Source organism: Salvelinus sp. IW2-2015, linkage group LG35 (genome assembly GCF_002910315.2).
Source record: "Salvelinus sp. IW2-2015 linkage group LG35, ASM291031v2, whole genome shotgun sequence".
Lineage (NCBI taxonomy): Eukaryota > Metazoa > Chordata > Actinopteri > Salmoniformes > Salmonidae > Salvelinus > Salvelinus sp. IW2-2015.
The window spans coordinates 7,116,856-7,136,495 of record NC_036874.1 but is presented as its reverse complement, the minus strand read 5'-3'; the positions used below and the strand labels follow the sequence as shown (position 1 = coordinate 7,136,495).

The 19,640-nt window shown below is 41.3% G+C and overlaps 1 protein-coding gene across 1 annotated transcript; it reads right to left on the bottom strand.

The window, feature by feature from the left end:
* Positions 1-4,359: 4,359 nt before the first annotated feature.
* LOC111958809 (protein C-mannosyl-transferase DPY19L1) lies at positions 4,360-18,457 on the bottom strand. The gene is made up of 22 exons (XM_023980082.2): positions 18,116-18,457; positions 17,741-17,765; positions 17,517-17,604; positions 17,186-17,323; positions 16,969-17,089; positions 15,594-15,687; positions 15,412-15,469; positions 14,864-14,955; positions 12,415-12,514; positions 11,782-11,859; positions 9,265-9,351; positions 9,088-9,147; positions 8,702-8,782; positions 8,394-8,495; positions 8,150-8,221; positions 7,186-7,265; positions 7,021-7,045; positions 6,577-6,696; positions 6,021-6,195; positions 5,680-5,779; positions 5,462-5,587; positions 4,360-5,169 (listed from the first exon to the last, which is right to left on the bottom strand). The coding sequence occupies exons 1-22, from the start codon at positions 18,357-18,359 to the stop codon at positions 4,998-5,000; spliced, it is 2,238 nt and encodes a 745-aa protein (XP_023835850.1). The 5' UTR covers positions 18,360-18,457; the 3' UTR covers positions 4,360-4,997.
* Between the last annotated feature and the right edge of the window lie 1,183 nt (positions 18,458-19,640).

The following is a 19,640-nucleotide window of genomic DNA, read 5'->3' as shown; positions in this document are numbered from 1 at the left end:
AAGCGATCGCGCATTGAGCATTTGGATTACTGGGATAAACGCGCGAACAAAAAGGAGGTATTTGGACATAAATTATGGACTTTATCGAACAAAACAAACATTTATTGTGTAACTGGGATTCCTGGGAGTGCATTCCGATGAAGATCATCAAAGGTAAGTGAATATTTATAACGCTATTTCTGACTTTTGTGACACCTCTCCTTCTTTGGAAAATGGCTGTATGTTTTTCTGTGGCTAGGTGCTGACCTAACATAATCGCAAGGTGTGCTTTCGCCGTAAAGCCTTTTTGAAATCTGACACAGCGGTTGCATTAAGGAGAAGTTTATAATTCCATGCAGAATACTTGTATCTTTTATCAATGTTTATTATGAGTATTTCTGTAATTTGATGTGGCTCTCTGCACTTTCACCGGATGTTTGTTTGAGACAACACACCAATTTCAAATGAGGTGTTTGAGACATAAAGATTAACTTTATCGAACAAAACACACATTTATTGTGTAACATGAAGTCTTGTGAGTGCCATCTGATGAAGATCATCAAAGGTTAGTGATTAATTTAATCGCTATTTCTGACTTTTGTGAGCCCTCTCCTTGGCTGGAAAATGGCTGTATGGTTTTCTGTGACTAGGTGCTGACCTAACATAATCGTTTGGTTTGCTTTAGCCGTAAAGCCTATTTGAAATCGAACACTGTGGCTGGATTTACAAGAAGTTTATCTTTAAAATGCTGTATAATACTTGAATGTTTGAGGAATTTTAATTATGGGATTTCTGTTGTTTTGAATTTGGCGTCCTGCAATTTCACTGGCTGTTGTTGACGCTAGCGTCCCACATATCCCAGAGAGGTTGGGCTGGGGAGTTTTTCTGAATAAAAAATAAATGGAATGGACCTAATTCTAGAAGAAAACCTGGTTCATTCTGCTTTCCACCAGACACTGGGAGATGAATTCTCCTTTCAGCAGGACAACAACCTAAAACACAAGGACAAATATACACTGGAGTTGTTTACCAAGAAGACAGTAAATGTTCCTGAGTGTCCGGGRTACAGTTTTGAATTAAATCTACGGCAAGACAAATATATGGCAAGACTTGAAAATGGTTGTCTAGCAATGATCAACAACCAACTTGAAAGAGCTTGAAGAATTTTGAAAAGAATAATGGCTAAATGCACAATCCAGATGTGTGGAAGCTCTTAGAGCAGGGTTCCCCGACTTGTGGCCCGCAGATGATATTCCCCAAATTTGGCCCGAGGGTTATATTATTTGTTTCCCCACGTTTTCTGAACAAACAAAATAATATACAGTATCAGTCAAAAGTTTGGACACCTACTCATTCAAGGGTTTTTCTATATTTTTACTATTTTATACATTGTAGAATAATAGTGAAGACATCAAAACTATTCAAAAACATATGGAATCATGTAGTAACCAAAAAAGTGTTAAACAAATCAAAATATATTTTGTATATTTTGATTTGCACACACTTGGCATTCTCTCAACCAGATTCATGAGGTAGTCGCCTGGAATGAATTTCAATTAACAAGTGTGCCTTGTTAAAAGTTTMGTGGAATTTCTTTCCTTCTTAATGCGTTTGAGCCAATCAGTTATGTGGGGTGGTATACAGAAGATAGCCCTATTTGGTAAAAGACTAAGTGCATATTATGGCAAGAACAGCTCAAATAAGCAAAGAGAAACGAAGGTCAGTCAATCCGGAAAATTTCAAGAACTTTGAAAGTTTCTTCAAGTGCAGTCGCAAAAAACATGATGAAACTGAATTCTAAATAAATCGGCGTCAGTGTCACCAGCAAAGCACCCTCACCTCTATGCTTCACGGTGGGAACCACGCATGCGGAGATAATCCGTTCACCTACTCTGCATCTCACAAAGACACGGCGGTTGGTTCCAAAAATATCAAATTTGGACACATCAGACCAAATGACAAGATTTCCACCGGTCTAATGTACATTGCTCATGTTTCTTGGCCCAAGCAAGTCTCTTCTTATTGGTGTCCTTTAGTAGTGGTTTCTTTGCAGCAATTCGACCATGAAGGCCTGATTCATGCAGTCTCATCTGAACAGTTGTTGAGATGTGTCTGTTACTTGAACTCTGTGAAGCACTTATTTGGGATGAAATCTGAGGTGCAGTTAACTGTAATGAACTTATCCTCTGCAGCAGAGGTAACTCTGGGTCTTCCTTTCCTGTGGCGGTCCTCATGAGAGCCAGTTTCATCATAGTGCTTGATGGTATTTGCAACTGCACTTGAAGAAATGTTCCACATTGACTGACCTTCATGTCTTAAAGTAATGATGGACTGTCATTTCCCTTTGCTTATTTGAGCTGTTCTTGCCATAATATGGACTTGGTCTTTTACAAAATAGGGCCACCTTCTGTATACCACCCCAACTGATTGGCTCAAACGCATTAAGAAGGAAAGAAATTCCACAAATTAACTTTTAACAAGGCACACCTGTTAATTGAAATGTATTCTAAGTCATTACCTCATGAAGCTGGTTGAGAGAATGCCAAGGGTGTGCAGAGCTGTCATCAAGGCAAAGGGTGGCTGAAGAATCTCAAATATAAAATATATTTTGATTTGTTAAACACTTTGTTGGTTACTACATGACTTCATATGTGTTATTTCATAGTGTTGATGTCTTCACCATTATTCTACAATGTAGAAAATAGTAAAAATAGAGAAAAACCCTTGAATGAGTAGGTGTGTCCAAACTTTTGATTGGTGCTGTATATATTATTTTTTAAATGTGGACATAAAATACTGTAAAAACACCAGCAACTCAGCTCCAAGTGATTTTAGTTTTGGAAATCTGTTCCAAAGTATTCCCACGCATAAGAGATATTTGTGACTGTATACAAATGAAAGCATGGTTTGAAAATGTTTTAATAAAATATCTGTTTGTTCTTCTTGCAGTCAATTTGTAATTATGTCCCTGAACATCCGCTCAAGTAAAAATCACCCCACGGGTGAATATAATTGATGATCCCTGTCTTAAAGACTTACCAAGAAAGACTGACTGTTGTAATCGTTGTAATTATGTCCCTGAACATCCGCTCAAGTAAAAATCACCCCACGGGTGAATATAATTGATGATCCCTGTCTTAAAGACTTACCAAGAAAGACTGACTGTTGTAATCGCTGCCAAAGGTACTTCTACAAAATATTGACTCAGGGGTTTGAATACTTATGTTGAGATATTTCTGTAAGTCAGTCACTATCGCTTGTCATACCCAGTGGAACCTCAAATGTTTTTCTTTGTTGGAGGTGGCCGTCGCACTATAAAAACAGTCACATTTGTATTCAATTGTGTATTCTAGTAATAAAGGCTTGTTACTGTGAATCCAGAAACCATTTAATGAATGAAATATCCAATTCTCTCAAATGATCAACTAGCACAAACTTTTACTCACTGTTAAAAACAAGAGAAAGAAAGAGGCTGATGAACATTTTATTTTGAAAATACAGATTAAATAGACAAGCATTAGACAAAGCTAGGTKTGTCACTCAAATTAGAGATATTTCAGGTTGGGTGGTCACCGCCCCACCACTAAAAATGGGCACTTTGCTTTCAAGATCACTTCAGTACCTTACTGTATATCTTGGACATAACCAAAAATAAACTTAGCATAAAACACCATAAGCATCTGCTGTGCTATTCATGAAATAGCAGAATACATTGAAATAAACTTCTAGCTTTCACCTTGCATTTAATTGAAACCGCCGCTTGATACTATTACAATTGATGAATGTTGTATAAAATGTATAAACRTTAAACAGTCTTTATGAGTAACTAACTATGCTTATTGCTAAAAAGCCTCACCTGTATTGGTGAGATGATTTGTACCCAACAATACTGTAGCTTTTAAACTGGGGTTGTTTTAAGTAACTTCAATGCCACACTGGTAAAAGGCAGAGTGAGTCACAGGGATAATGAGAAGGACACTCCGGTTAAGCGGAGCACTCTCCTGTTTGACCCTTGACCTCATCAGAGTGGCAAAGGGACTTTCACAGCTGCATGAACAAAAGGGGACAGTGGTTTTAAGTGGGTAGAGCACACCAGTGKTATCGAGTGTAAAGTGGAGTCCACAGAGTGGTGTAGTCTTTCACAGCTATGTCCCCAAAATTAAATGATGGGGAAGTAACCGCAAGCAAAAAAATAAAAAATGTTGGGTCATAATACATTGTTGAATTCTAATATGTTGCTGTTGTGACATGTGCAAAGGCCACTTTTTGAGGTGCAAAAAAGGCTACAAATTCATGATGTAACTTCCTGTGTGGTGGAGTACAAAGCAATGACGCTAAATTGGCATGACTTTAACAACTCCAAAAAGATGCCTAAAAGTGTTTTCTGTATGTCAATACAGGGTCCTAAACCACGGATATTTGGTGGTAGGTCATTACGCTAATGCTTAAAATAATGCACTGCTACAAGTTGCAATGGCTTGTTGGGAAAAATCTTTTTGCAGATGATCATATTCCGCTTCTCTTAAAGGACATTTCAGGTGTYCTACATTAACCTGACACTTGCAGCTGTAACACTAGTAGTTATACTAACTACACTTTGCTTTGGCAAATAACAAAATTATTACACACATCAGTGAATAAAAAAATAACACTGTCTAAATAATGACCATTCTTAATACGCAAAAAAAAGGGCATAAAAGTACAAAAACTAAATATGCCTGACATCCAAAATGTACTAATACACACTAAAATAAAATGAATTCAGTCATAAAGAACAACTTTCAGTATAAGCTCGCATAAAATAAAATGCTTATACAACACGAGTGGGGACTCTTATCTAGCCCATCACGTCAGTCCACTGCTCTAACAYAGCCTCAAAAAAGGGAGACGTAAAACGCAGCTGTGGCAGTGGTACCTCCAAAGGGAGACAGACCAACAGGAAAAGGAACTATATAAAAACACGCACCAGGTCGGTGGAAATACTAGAAGGTAGCACCAAAAACAGGCCGACCCTGCTGTTATCTGAGCTCTTTATCTGCTTTGGGAACTTTTAGAACTTTGTAAACGTTGTTGTGAAAGACTGTGGCAAAGTGGGGCCTGGAGTCCCTGGACATGAGCGTACAGAGGGGGACTTTCCCAGCGTTCTGAGGGTCCTCCACATCCCAGATCTCAGGCATACTGCAGCCAGGCCTGGGGAGAGCACAGAGAAAGCCAGGAAGGGAGAAAGAGAYGGGCAGCGAAAGAGAAATATTTCAGCAAAGAAACAAACTAAACAAAAACATTGTGTGATTAACGGACTGCGAAACAGATTGTTCAAAAGGTCACTTGGCAGCAGAATTGGGTTCAGTTCAATTCAGAGTCATTTCAGAGTGAGTTGGAAAAATACCCTGTACTGACTGGAATGACTTGTTGACAATGTCACAAGAACATATGACAGTGTTAACAGCAGTGGATTACTGACGGGAAAGCCACCCAGGGTTACCTGGAGCGGCGGGTGCACCACGAGTCCTCCAGGACGAAGTAGTCCACCTCCATCTGCATCAGGTTCCTCTTCACCACSTCGGCAGACTTGCGGCTGTACATGGCGTACACCAGCTTGGTCCTCTCCCTGAGTGGAACAGACCATAACGTTTATACAACGCTGAATTGGTGTTAGCCTAGCACATAGCTAGTGCAGTAGTATCAATGTTCTGTCCACACCTCAGTCCAGCGTCCTCGTAGTGTGGGTGATTGACGATGGGCCGGCCGGCTGACAGCTTCACACTGGCCATGGTGGGCATGGCTCCAGCAAACACAGCGTCTGCACCACACACAAAACAAAGTACATCTAAGGGAAGGGTCCACAAAGGCATGGGTGATCTGAAAGGGACTGGATAKCTGAAAGTGAGGTTACCAGCCAATTGCTTTCACCAATCCAACCTAGTCAGATTAGTCAATTCCATAACGAAGGATGCTATTTAGCATGATTATTATTATTTTAAATACGTTTGTCTCAAGTGCCAGGGGGTTGGTTTCAGACGTAGGATGAAGACAGCACTCACTGGGTCGGGTGTTGTCTTTGATCCAGTCCAGCAGCTGCTCCTGGGGTAGGTTGCTGAATTCTCCCATGATGCCCCACTGGGCCTGCAGGTTGGCCGCYCCCTGCATGGCCATGATGGACAGGATGCCAAACACCATCATGTGGAGCTTGAACTTCTCCCCTATCCAGCCAAACAACTGACACACAGACAGACAACACATGAGCATCACAGAGAACACCGGTCTGTAGTGTCTGTGATGAAGGTCTCTGGTGGTGTTGTGATCCATCTTTGGTAACGTTATGTAGGGGCGGCAGGTAGCCTAGTGGTTAGCGCGTTGGACTAGTAACCGAAAGGTTACAAGATCGAATCCCCGAGCTGACAAGGTAAAAATCTGTCATTCTGCCCCTGAACAAGGCAATTAACCCACTGTTCCTAGGCCGCCATTGAAAATAAGAATTTGTTCTTAACTGACTTGCCTAGTTAAATAAAGGTAAACTAAAAAAAAATCTGTGGTATGTGTGTGGTGTCAGTGCTAAATGTGTTGTGATAATCTCGTCGTGTCGTGTCAGGGACTGACCTGTTTGGAGCAGATCAAGGAGGCCATGATGCACATGTGGGGCGTGAGGAAGAGCTTGAGACGCATGATGAGCATCGCCAGCACTGCAAACGCTATCAACTGTAGGCTATGGTACACCAGCTGACACCATGACAGAGAGAGAGAGAAAGAGCCCAGGTAGAGAATGAGGGTTGAAGGGCACAGGGAGAGAACAAGATTGGGGGAGGGATGGATGGAGGAAGCAAGAGAAAGAAATGCTTAGAGCTAGAARTGATAATAAAGCGAGCACAATTTAACTGGCAGGAGAAAATTGCCTCTGTATGCAGGTAATGATCATTATTGTAGCTGAAGCAGATAAACATTACCGCATTTAAGAAAACAGAAGGCTTGAATCATATAACGTGAGGAGACTCAGCCACGGTGTATACAGCAGTAACATTCAGGGAAATCAGGATGCTTGCTTACCTCTCCTTTTGCCAACATTTCTGGCCTGTGAAAGATTTGAAAAAGTTATGAGAAGTTATGTGGTCTTTATAAGAATGAATGGGCAAAATATACACAGAAGTTTACCTTTTGACTTGTGCTGTTAAGAGGGTGAGTTTTACAGAGAGGACAGAGGGAAATACTCACTCTTCATCGTCATCATCGTCTTCAGGTTTGACAGAATACTTCTCTCCTTCCCTCAGGAACCTCACAACATCCTGGATCGTCTGTACAGAGTAGGAGAAGGGACAAACAGTGTCACAAATAAAAAAACGAACCTCAGAAGGGATATAACGTTGAGCAGGATGACTCCGCCTTCTATTATATGCTAAAAGTGAGCATACTCACAGCAAATATTAAATAATTAACCATTTTCACCAGTGTCACTATTAAGAAGCCCTACATTTCTATATTAGCAAAGCAAGTCAAGCAGAATGSCCCTTTTTCTCCCCAATTTCGTGATATCCAATTGGTAGTTACAGTCTTGTCCCATCGCCGGAACTCCCATACGGTCTAGGGAGAGGCGAAGGTTGAGAGCCATGTGTCCTCCGAAACACAACCCTGCCAAGCCGCACTGCTTTGCTTAACCCGGAAGCCAGCCGCACCAATGTGTCGGAGGAAACACTGTACAACTGGAGACCGTGTCAGTGTGCATGCGTCCGGCCCYCCACAGGAGTAACTAGAGCACGATGGGACAAGGACATCCAGGCCGGACGACGCTGGGCCAATTGTGCGTCGCTTCATGCGCCTCACAGTTGCGGCCGGCTGCGACAGCCCTGGATCGAATCCGGATCTGTAGTGATGCCTCAAGCACTGCAGTGCCTTAGACCGCTGCGCCACTCGGGAGACCCGGACTTGTCTTATTGATTCTGCATTTGACACACAATTAGATCAAACTGACACATTTGGACACGCTCGAGGAGATTCTTGAATATTTTTGCAACATAATTCTCTTGCCGTTTCTTCAAGTCTGCCTCAAATATGACAAATTGAGCTCAACAGGCAAGTCCAGAGCATAACGGGAGAAATGACATGTAAAGGTTMCCTGCCTTGTTCACTAACAGTGGATTGTGTGGAGCGCCTGGTGTATGGCACACAAATTAAGTCTTACCCGTCCTGCTATGACAGCAACCACCAGCATGTTGATGGGGAGCAGCAGTGTCTTGATGTAGCGCAGTGGGGTCTGAGAAGAGCAATGTTACACACGTCATATCGACTGGAGAAAAACATTTATTTCTGACACACCACACACATTACATGACCTTTACAAAATGAGCTGCCAAATACTACGAAAGGATCCCTTCTAACACTAGTGCCGTGTTCCTATGCCAAATAGGCCCAAGTGTCTTTCATACCTCAATTTCCATGAAGTCAAACTCAGCAGCACAGGTATACATCATGGTGTCAAAGTCCTTGTAGCTGGTAAACTTGGACTTTATTAAGCTACTGATGTGAGCCTGGGAGAGAGAAAGTTGAGAAAGTTGTAGTAAAAATAGCTGCAATTTCAAATACAGTTAGCATATTCCTGTTAACTTTTATTACTATTATACTATTGAGTGATGGCTTGTTTCAAAATGCAGTGATTCTTCCAGAAAAGGAACCAACATGTAAGGCAATATAGCTAGCTTGTTTCAAATGCTCAGGGCTATTTTCAAAGACTTACATCATCAGAGGCTCCAAAGATGGCTGACAGCATGAACTTGAGAATGACAGTGGAGACAACCCATACCAGGCCCTGCATGACCTGAGAGCAGACATAGGTCAACCAGAAGACACACAGACATGTGCCCGCGCACACACTCGCAGTCTTGTTTTACTAACATTGTGGGGACACACAAATGATTCCCATTCAAAATCCTATTTTCCCTAACCCAACCCCAAAACCTAACCTTAACCCTAAACACTAACTCTACACCCCCCCCCCTAGAAATATACTTTTTCCTTGTGGGGACCGGCAAAATGTCCCCAGTTTTTGATTGTCCACAGAAGTATCATGTCCACACAAGTATAGTTAAACATGTCCACACACACACACTTATGTCCTCTTACCCATGTGATGAGGCCAGGTTTGAAGGCTTCTGTAAATTTGTCCCGCAGGGCAATTATTCCCTGCAACCAGGAAGGAACTGATTTCAACACCATACCGTTTTCAACATCACACCATGCTTAACATAAAAGACATCCTCTACACATGGAAAGCATGAGGAGAGTGGTAGTCCAGCTCACCCAAATGGAGACCAGCGAAGAGGCGTAGAATGATGTCAGCAGCATGGAGTTTCCAAACATCAGAACAAAGCACACGGCAAGTGTGATCTGGAGATGGAGTGGGGTGGAAAGAAGTTTGGTGACATAGTCCGAGTCGATATTCACATAATAATAAGGAATTCCCCTCGACCACACCAACAAATTGGGGAAAACAAACATTCTTTCCCATTGACCCCAGTGTAAAAGAGACAACTTCATCATAGATTTGATGGTATACAGAAAAAGCTGCTGTGTTGTTCAATGTACATGTAACCAGGTCAAAAACCCCAACCTACGGTTCGCAATACTTCKACGTAGGGAAATAGAGCCTGCGAGAAGAGCCCTATGACTTCAGGCTATTCGGTGTGGGACAGTGGGAAATATGGGGACCCAGTGTCCAAGTACACTATACGTAGCTACTAGTAGCTGTATCGTCCTTTATAGTCCGTTTGTAACTCCACTCAATACTAGTAGCTGTATAGTCCTTTATAGTCTGTTTGTAACTCCACTCAATACTAAGTTAAAGCTGTATAGTCCTTTATAGTCTGTTTGGTAACTCCACTCATACAGTAGCTGTATAGTCTTTAATAGGTCCTGTTTGTAACTCCACTCAATACTAGTAGCTGTATAGTCCTTTATAGTCTGTTTGTAACTCCACTCAATACTAGTAGCTGTATCGTCCTTTTAGTCCGTTTGTAACTCCACTCACTACTAGTAGCTGTATCGTCTTTATAGTCCGTTTGTAACTCCACTCAATACTAGTAGCTGTATCGTCCTTTATGTCGTTTTGTAACTCCACTCATACTAGTAGCTGTATCTCCTTTATAGTCCGTTTGTAACTCCACTCACTACTAGTAGCTGTATCGTCCTTTATAGTCTGTTTGTAACTCCACTCACTAATGTAGCTGTATCGTCCTTTATAGTCCGTTTGTAACTCCACTCACTACTAGTAGCTGTATCGTCCTTTATAGTCCGTTTGTAACTCCACTCACTACTAGTAGCTGTATCGTCCTTTATAGTCCGTTTGTAACTCCACTCACTACTAGTAGCTGTATCGTCCTTTATAGTCTGTTTGAACTCCACTCAATACTAGTAGCTGTATCGTCCTTTATAGTCCGTTTGTAACTCCACTCACTACTAGTAGCTGTATCGTCCTTTATAGTCCGTTTGTAACTCCACTCACTACTAGTAGCTGTATCGTCCTTTATAGTCCGTTTGTAACTCCACTCACTACTAGTAGCTGTATCGTCCTTTATAGTCTGTTTGTAACTCCACTCACTACTAGTAGCTGTATCGTCCTTTTAGTCTGTTTGTAACTCCACTCATACTAGTAGCTGTATCGTCCTTTATAGTCGTTTTAATCACTCACTACTAGTAGCTGTATGTCCTTTATAGTCCGTTTGTAACTCATCAATACTAGTAGCTGTATCGTCCTTTATAGTCCGTTTGTAACTCCATCAATACTAGTACTGTATCGTCTTTTATAGTGTTTGTAACTCCACTCACTACTAAGTAGCTGTATCGTCCTTTATAGTCTGTTTATAACTCCACTCACTACTAGTAGCTGTATCGTCCTTTATAGTCCGTTTATAACTCCACTCACTACTAGTAGCTGTATCGTCCTTTATAGTCCGTTTGTAACTCCACTAACCCCAATGGAAAACTTAAAGCCTTCAGTCACAGTCTTGATACTTCTACTTGTAGCTCTATAGTTCTTTATAGTCCGTTTGTTCGTGTTGTTGTTCTCGGTTAGCTTAATGTTCTGGTCTGTAGCCGGTGGGTAGCACTCACTCACGTGGCTGCTAGCACAGTCATGACAACGGGCATGAGGGAAGCTCTACAATATGATGTTTTTCTAAGTAGTGAAAACACTTGGAAGTAGGCAATTTTGAAAAGTAATCTTTAGACATACTTTTTTGTTGTTGTAATTGACTAAAACAGGTAAACAACAAGGAAAAAGCATTTACGTTTCAGCTGTGTGCCAATGGGGTAACCTAGGCAACCACAGGTTGTTTTCCCCCACAGGTGGGCAGGGCCACGACATTCAATCTAATACCAACTGGGACTATTTTACTGTTGTCATGGCACACAGACACGCACACCAAACTTGTTACAGACAAAGTGGGCTTAACAATGCTGTAGGTCGTCAAGGACACAAGCCTGTGAGTGTCCCGTTTTCTTCACGCTGCCACTTCTTGCCAGGCGGATGAATTATTCACAGCCATATGTCCTCTCTTCTCTCCTCCTCCGATGACACAAATCTCCAGCATCATCTTAATACAAAGGGCCTCTTCTCTTATCTCCCCAGCACACTGGCCCCAGCCCGCTACACTAGCCACGCTAACAGCCTGTGTTGCTGAGAGGATTAGGAGAGCTGGAACTGAGGTAGCTACAGACTGAATCACACACACAAACACACTCCTTGGCAAAACGCACAGCCCTGTTTTACGATGCACGTCCACAAGTGCAGGTTAGATAGGAACCATAAAATACATTTACCATGTGTGTCACTAGGAGGGACTGAATTTTGGTGGGGCTGATGTATCCCAGGATGTACGAAGCAAAGAGAGAGGCCACCTGAAACAWGTAGTCAAATGTATAAACACAAGCAATAAGTAGTGTATAGAACAACTGTGAAATGATTGCAATAAAGGGTACATGCTTATTTTGAGCACAACACATTGATGTTATAAGTACTTAGATTACAGTATGTTGTAAAATCCCTATATATAAGGCTCTGATTAGGATAGGGAACTGTAGCTAGCTGAGGGACATTTGCTATTATAATCTAGCCAGACTGCTTAGCAACAGCTTTGCTATCAAAGATGCCAGCAGATCCGTGTGAAAGACTAACCAGACACTTGTCTGCCTCCGCTCCTCCTCCAGTCTTATTCTCCATCCGTCTCACACCCTCCCTCCTTTTTCACTGTCTGTGCTCTTTTTTGTTATCCTCGTCTCCATCTTTTACAATGTCCCTTTAACAGTTTACTCTTCTCCCTTTCTCTCTCCATCTCTTTCTCTTTTTCTCTCTCTCTCACAGCCTCCCTTCTCTCTATCCCCATCTCTTCCTCTCCCCTCTCACATACTCTACCTTTCCCTCCACCCTTCTTTATGTCTCTTTTTTTCTCTTACCTGGGTAAGTAGCACAAACTGGGCAAACTGCCAGGGCAGCATGAAGCACAAATTGGAGATGCCCAGCGCCCACATGGTCTTTCTGCTGGGGTTGCGTGTCCTTTGGAGAGATAGATGTGGAAAAGGGCAGGAGGCGAGAGTTAAGGAAATCCATTAACACAGGAACACACTCTAATGCTCCCATTCAGGCTGCCTCTAGACAGAATGTATCAGCCACCAAGCCTTCCACTCACACTGACAGCTTTAGAGAACAAGTTAACATGGTCGAATAGCAGACACTTTGACTCAAAGTGAATTAGAGTTAATACAAAATGTGAACAATGCGGGAATGGAACCAACAACCTTGGTATTGCAAACACCAAGCTTTACAAACCAGATATCTGGACCACAATGAATTGAGATCATAACAATTGCAGAGCTCTCAATATAATCTACAACTGGATTTGCCTCGGGATCCAAATTGAACTAGGTTGTCTCAGTCGCGACATTCGCATAGTGAAAAAGAATCGCCAAAATCCAATCTTGAAAAAACTGAATATTATATTGATAGCTAATGTAGCAATTATATTCCCAGCCAACTCTTTCATTGTCAATAATTACATTTTGCCCATATTCTTGATGAAGAATGTTAATACAGTCACCTCACTGGCTTGAGAACACAAAAATCAACCAAAATAGTGCTGTTAACTTCTTTATGATAGGGGGCAGCATTTTCACTTTTGGATGAATTGCGTGCCCATAGTGAACTGCCTCCTACTCTGTCCCAGATGCTAATATATGCATATTATTATTACTATTGGATATAAAACACTCTGAAGTTTCTAAAACTGTTTGAATGATGTCTGTGAGTATAACAGAACTCATATGGCAGGCAAAAACCTGAGAAAAAATCCAGACAGGAAGTGAGAATTCTGAGACTGGTCAATGTTCAACTCATCGCCGATTCAATTCCCTATAAGATATGGATCTGCTTGCACTTCCTACGCCTTCCACTAGATGCCAACAGTCTGTAGAACATGGAATGAAGCTTATGCTGTGTTGTGGGGCCGGATGGGAGGGGAATGAGTCAGTGGTCTGGCAGATTGCCAGTTCCTGGTCACGCGCTTTCCTCATGATATCGCCTTGCGTTCCATAACTTCTACAGACATGAAGGAATGCTCCGGGTGGAACGTTATTGGATATATATGATAACAACATCCTGAAGATTGATTCTCTACTCAGTTTGACCAGTTTATTCGACCTGTTATATAACTTTTTGAAGTTTTCGTCCGAGTTCGCCTGCATTTGCGCGAGCGTTTGGACATGTGCACTAAACATGCAAGCAAAAGTAGCTACTTAGACATAAGTAATGGACATTATCGAACAAAACAACGATTTATTGTGGAACTAGGAATCCTGGGAGTGCATTCTGATGAAGATGATCAAAGGTAAGGGAATATTTATGATGTAATTTCGTATTTCTGTTGACTCCAACATGGCGGAGAAATGTTGTTATGTTTGAGCGCCATCTCAGATTATTGCATGGTGTGCTTTTTACGTAAAGTTTTTTTGAAATCTGACACAGCGGTTGCATTAAGAACAAGTGTATCTTTAATTATATGTAAAACATGTATCTTTCATCAAAGTTTATGATGAGTATTTCTGTTATTTGACGTGGCTCTCTGCAATTTCTCCGGATATTTTGGAGGCATTTCTGAACATGGAGCCAATGCAAACCGAGATTTGTGGATATAAATATGCACATTATCGAACAAAACATAAATGTATTGTGTAACATGATGTCATATGAGTGTCATCTGATGAAGATCATCAAAGGTTAGTGATTCATTTGAACTCTATTTCTGCTTTTTGTGACTACTATCTTTTGCTGGGAAAATGGCTGTGTTTTTCTGTGGCTATGTACTGAGCTAACATAATCGTTTGGTGTGCTTTCGCCGTAAATCCTTTTTGAAATAAGACATGTTGGCTGGATTCACAACATGTGTAGCTTTAATTTGGTGTCTTTCATGTGTGATTTCATGAAAGATTGATTTTTATAGTCATATATTTGAATTTGGCACGCTACATTTTTTCTGGCTTTTGCCCAAGTGGGACGCTACCGTCCCACATATTCCAGAGAAGTTAATAGCTCTATATTGAAAATACTGTGATTTAAGAAAAAGTGTTCAGGGATTAAATTATAAAAACATGCAAGTACATTATCAGTTCTTCACACTTTCTACCTGGTTTAAGTTCAGACTGGAGTATTTTTCTATTAAAAAAATAAATAAAATTTACTCAGACACCCGTGAACCATCAAAAACCTTCGCGACCAAACTTCGCGACCACCAGTTGAGAATCGCTGCTCTACATTACATATGACTAGCACATGAAGAGGCAGCCAGAGGGTATTGAAAAGAGAAGGAGAGAAAGGAAGGAGAAAGGAGAGGAAGGAGGGATGGTGAGTTACCGGAGGATGTGGGTGAGGAGTAACATCTGCAGGACCAGGAAGGGATAGGAGAAGCTCTCCCTCAGGGGTGGAGTCCACATGACCCGGGTGCTCTGAGACACAGAAACACACACATACAAACAAACACAATCCTACTTTATTTTGCGACAACAAATTGCTGCGTAGGAGGAGATTTTCTGTACCGCTACGCAATCAATGACAACTGCAAAGAGCTATTTGTACATAGACGCATCCATTTAGACGCATCCATTTAGTCATCATCCTACAACCCACACTACACCATTGCTCCTATCATAATGATGCGGATACATTCACACTTTTGCATTGAAACCAGCACAGACAGAGAAGGTCAAGGAGACAAGTGGGTGGCGACTGTGGAGAGGAGACAGGAGAGCTGAGAGTATGACTGAAATGTCAGTATCGATTGGTGTGAAGAATACAATAGAGCAACCACTCAGCCTGTCTGAGACAGATATCCTTTTGATGGCTGCCTGCATTGTATCCATCCCCCATCCCCACCTTCACGGTCCTGTACGCTACACACTCACCTCTCCATGGTTGAAGAAGAAACACAGCACCGTGACCATACCCCCGAGCCGACTGCCACTAGAGAGATGAAGGGAGGGAGATGATGAATCTTTTCTTATTTTGTTTGAACATTAGTCACTAAATTACTTTAAAATCTGAGCCCAACCGATGCAAAATCAAAGGAGGGTAAAGGTTAAGTTACCTGAGGTAGGTCCCGTAGATGAAGAACAGACTCATCATCAGACCATTGAGGAAGAACACAAAGGTCACATAGAAGTATGCYGGGTCACCCATACCTGACACACACAGACAGAGAGGCTATTAGGATTGAGACTGGCAATGGCAAGGACCTCGAATAGCCAAAGGCCATAACTTCAGAGCACTGATTCTCATGACCAGAGATTCTATTAAAATTACTATATGTTATTCTATGGCCATGACCTGAAGTCCTGAACAAAAATGAGAGTGAGAATATTGTTTGCTTGTTGTATTGCTATAGCACACAAATTACCTTCCTTTTAGAAAATGTTAAGTCGACTGATGGAATGTCTCAAAACAAGATGTTTGAAAGCATGGTGGAATAATGATTGATTGACACCTGACACATGGCTCGCTCATAGTGAAAGACATAGGCCTAAAGTAAACATTGAAGCCTTCAGTCGCCGTCTTAATGCTTTCCTGAAGTGGGAGGCTTTCTCATTTCACTACCATAGAACTGGTGAGGATAAAGGGCTATTTTGAGTCTGCTCTAATTTGCTGTGCACTCAGCTAGTGGAAACAGGAACAAAAGGCAGGCGGCAGTTACATGAACAGCAGCACCTTCAAACTACATTGTGTGTGCTTTCACATAATTCACACCTTTAATTAGAAATAAGTGTAACTTGCGTCTTAACTATATAACACTGAAGTACTACGCATATAACATGCTATGGAGTGCTAATGACAAGTCAAGAGAACAGTTCAACAAGTAGAAAAGGGGAACAACCTCCCCTCACAAAACACCTCCCCCTTATTCATAGATTTCATTGAAGTTGCCCCGGATACATGTGAAATGTGTTATGTGAAATAAGAAAGCTTTTCCTTTGTGCAGCAGCTCAATAAAAATGCAACAAAAGCAAGAAATAGCCTCGTGGATTCTAATTATTCATGAGCTAAGCAACTGCATGGCATTCCTGTGGGAAACAGATCTCTATTTTCCTGAAATTAACTGATATTCAGTCAAACTTGCACATTTGGAAATCCACAATTCAGAAAAATAACATTGATCCAGTGCAGTGGAATATATATATATATGTTGAAATTAAAATCAAACAGTTTGGCTTTGTGTCATCATGCAGTTTTCTCCCTACGGAGTGGAACACTGGCGTTATGCCAACTTTCAATTTCATATGCAGCAATAACTAGTTTTTTTTGTTTTATACAACTAATATTTCAGATGAACCACTGCAGCGGGATGGCACAGGAATAACACTAATTTTCTTAATTATTTCCCATACTGCTGGTTTGATTGCATCCGGCCTAGAGAGGTGTGTGTGTCTCTGTGTGTGTGTTCAGGTCAAACAAGACTGCATTGGTACCTTCACAGCCATCCACCGGAGCCATACCCTCTCCTCTATTGATGGACCAACACATCTTGGTGGGGAGTCCAAAGAATCCCATTATATCTGTGTAGATTCTGTACCAGCTGGCCAGGACCACCTAGAGAGCAGTGGAGGAAGGATTTCAGCATGAAGACCCTGAACAAAGTCTGTTGTCCAATCAAATTCCAAGGATGTCCATATCCACAAATATTACCTCTGGATAGAGATTGAACCTCTTCAGTGTGTTTATAACCAGTGGGTACTCTGTAAGCCGATCGTTCATGACCAGATACAGGCCGTTGAGAAAGGTTGGTGCCTCAATGATCGTCTTGAAATAGGAGTAGTATAAACCCTAAAACAGGATCATATAACAAATGGATTAAATTCCCACACAAAAGCCCTTATCAGGTATTGGCTCATGGCCTGCTACAGAAAGACAGCTCTAAGATTTTGCAAGACACAGTATCACACACAATCATATAGAATAGGTCATCATTATTTCATTCGTTTCTCCTTCTGTCATCTTTCAATACCACAAGACTTACCATTTCTGTCCGAAATGCCATTTCCTTTTCTAGTCCTGACAGATGTGAGAAGTGCCTGTCATTTTCAAAGAGGCGTGAGAGATGGTACCTACAGAAACAACAAATAGGCTTTAGGGATATCTAGCTAAAGTTAGTTATCTACAATCAATGTACACAGGAAACGTGCAAGACTTTGAAGTGCATGTCATTGACCTGAAATGTTAGAGGTTAGCTACTTAACTTACCAATGTAAATACCCAGCCAGAGCAGCTATGAAGAAAATACAGAGAAACATAAATATAACTAGTTAATGATATTGGGAAAGTTGTGGGGTTTAATCATTGTTCTATTATTAGTTAGCTAACGTTAGCTAGCTAGCGTTAGTTTTAATTATATAACTTCCGTTAGCTAACTACTGTAGTTACAGTAATGTTAAAGTTGCTAGCCACCAATGACCGGGGCACAGCCTGGGATAGCAACCTCAGTAACGTTAGCTGTCGTTGTGCTGTTTGAGCTAGCGTTGGCTAGCTAACGTAACGTAAGCTAACTAGCTACGTTAGCATCATAGTTACAGTACTAGTAGCTAGCTAACTACTGTGTATGTGTTGTGTGACACTTACCAAGAACCAGAGTGATTCCGAGTTTCACAAAAGCAGACGGAGTAAGGCCAAGCTTACTTCTGATGAATGAAAACCCAGGAAATAGTCCATTCCTATTGTGAAGCAAGCTGTTGAAAGGGGTGCCTTTMCCTGCTCGTCTACTTTTCCKMYTGCCTGGCGATACAAYCGGACTCCTGTCTCTGTCGTCGACGTTGGGCTGCGGCGGTTGATCCTTCACGTTTTGTTTTCTAGTTTTTACGACCATGTTTTCATAATCGTAAATCTTCGGCTGTGAAAGACGTTTTGTAGAAGTAACTGGATGGGTACCTTCTATCCACCGCTCYGGGTCTACACCTTTTGCTAGCTACCTGAGCGATGCTGTGTTCACTGCACAAATCTTTGAAATGTTCGCCCCCAACTGGAGTTAATACAGACTGCATGCGTTAGTAGCCATGGTAACACAAATATGTCAGTTGGTAGCTAGAACACTTACATTCAAAATGTTGTTTTTCTAACGTAAATATAATCCTAATGCGACAGTGGCACATGCCAGCAGAATCCCCCCCATCCCTCGGTCTCTCGCTCTGTCAATTTCAGTTCAATTGAAAGGCTTTCAATTCAATTTAAGGGGTTTATTGTCATGGGAAACATATGTTAACATTGTCAAGGTAAGTGAAGTAGATCATTAACAAAAGTGAAATAAATAATAAAAATGAACAGTAAACATTACACTCACAGAAGTTCCAAAAGAATAAAGACATTTCAAATGTCATATTATGTCTATATACAGTGTTGTAACGGTGTGCAAAATAGTTAAAGTACAAAAGGGAAAATTAATAAACATAAATATGGGTTGTATTTACAATGGTGTTTGTTCTTCACTGGTTGCCCTTTTCTGTGGCAACAGGTCACAAATCCTGCTGCTGTGATGGCACATTGTGGTATTTCACCAAGTAGATATCGGAGTTTATCAAAATTGGGTTTGTTTTATAATTCTTTGTGGATCTGTCTAATCTGAGGGAAATATGTGTCTCTAATATGGTCATACATTTGGCAGGAGGTTAGGAAGTGCAGCTCAGTTTCCACCTTATTTTGTGGGAAGTGTGCACATAGCATCTCTTCTCTTGAGAGCCAGGTCTGCCTATGGTGGCCTTTCTCAATAGCAAGGCTATGCTCACAGAGTCTGTACATATTCAAGCTTTCCTTAATTAAGTTTGGGTCAGTCACGGTGGTCAGGTATTCTGCCACAGTGTACTCTCTGTTTTTGGCCAAATAGCATTCTAGTTTGCTCTGTATTTATGTTAATTATTTCCAATGTGTCAAGTAATTATCTTTTTGTTTTCTCATGATTTTGTTGATTCTAATTGTTTTGCTGTCCTGGAGCTCTGTGGGGTCTGTTTGTGTTTGTGAAAAGAGCCCCAGGATATTTCCCTGTGAATTATGAATGCTAAGCACAGGTTTACATTTGCATTACTAATGCCACTACATTTTCCAGAAATTGACAAACTACAGTAATGGCATCCCTTGACCAGCAGATAATGGTTTA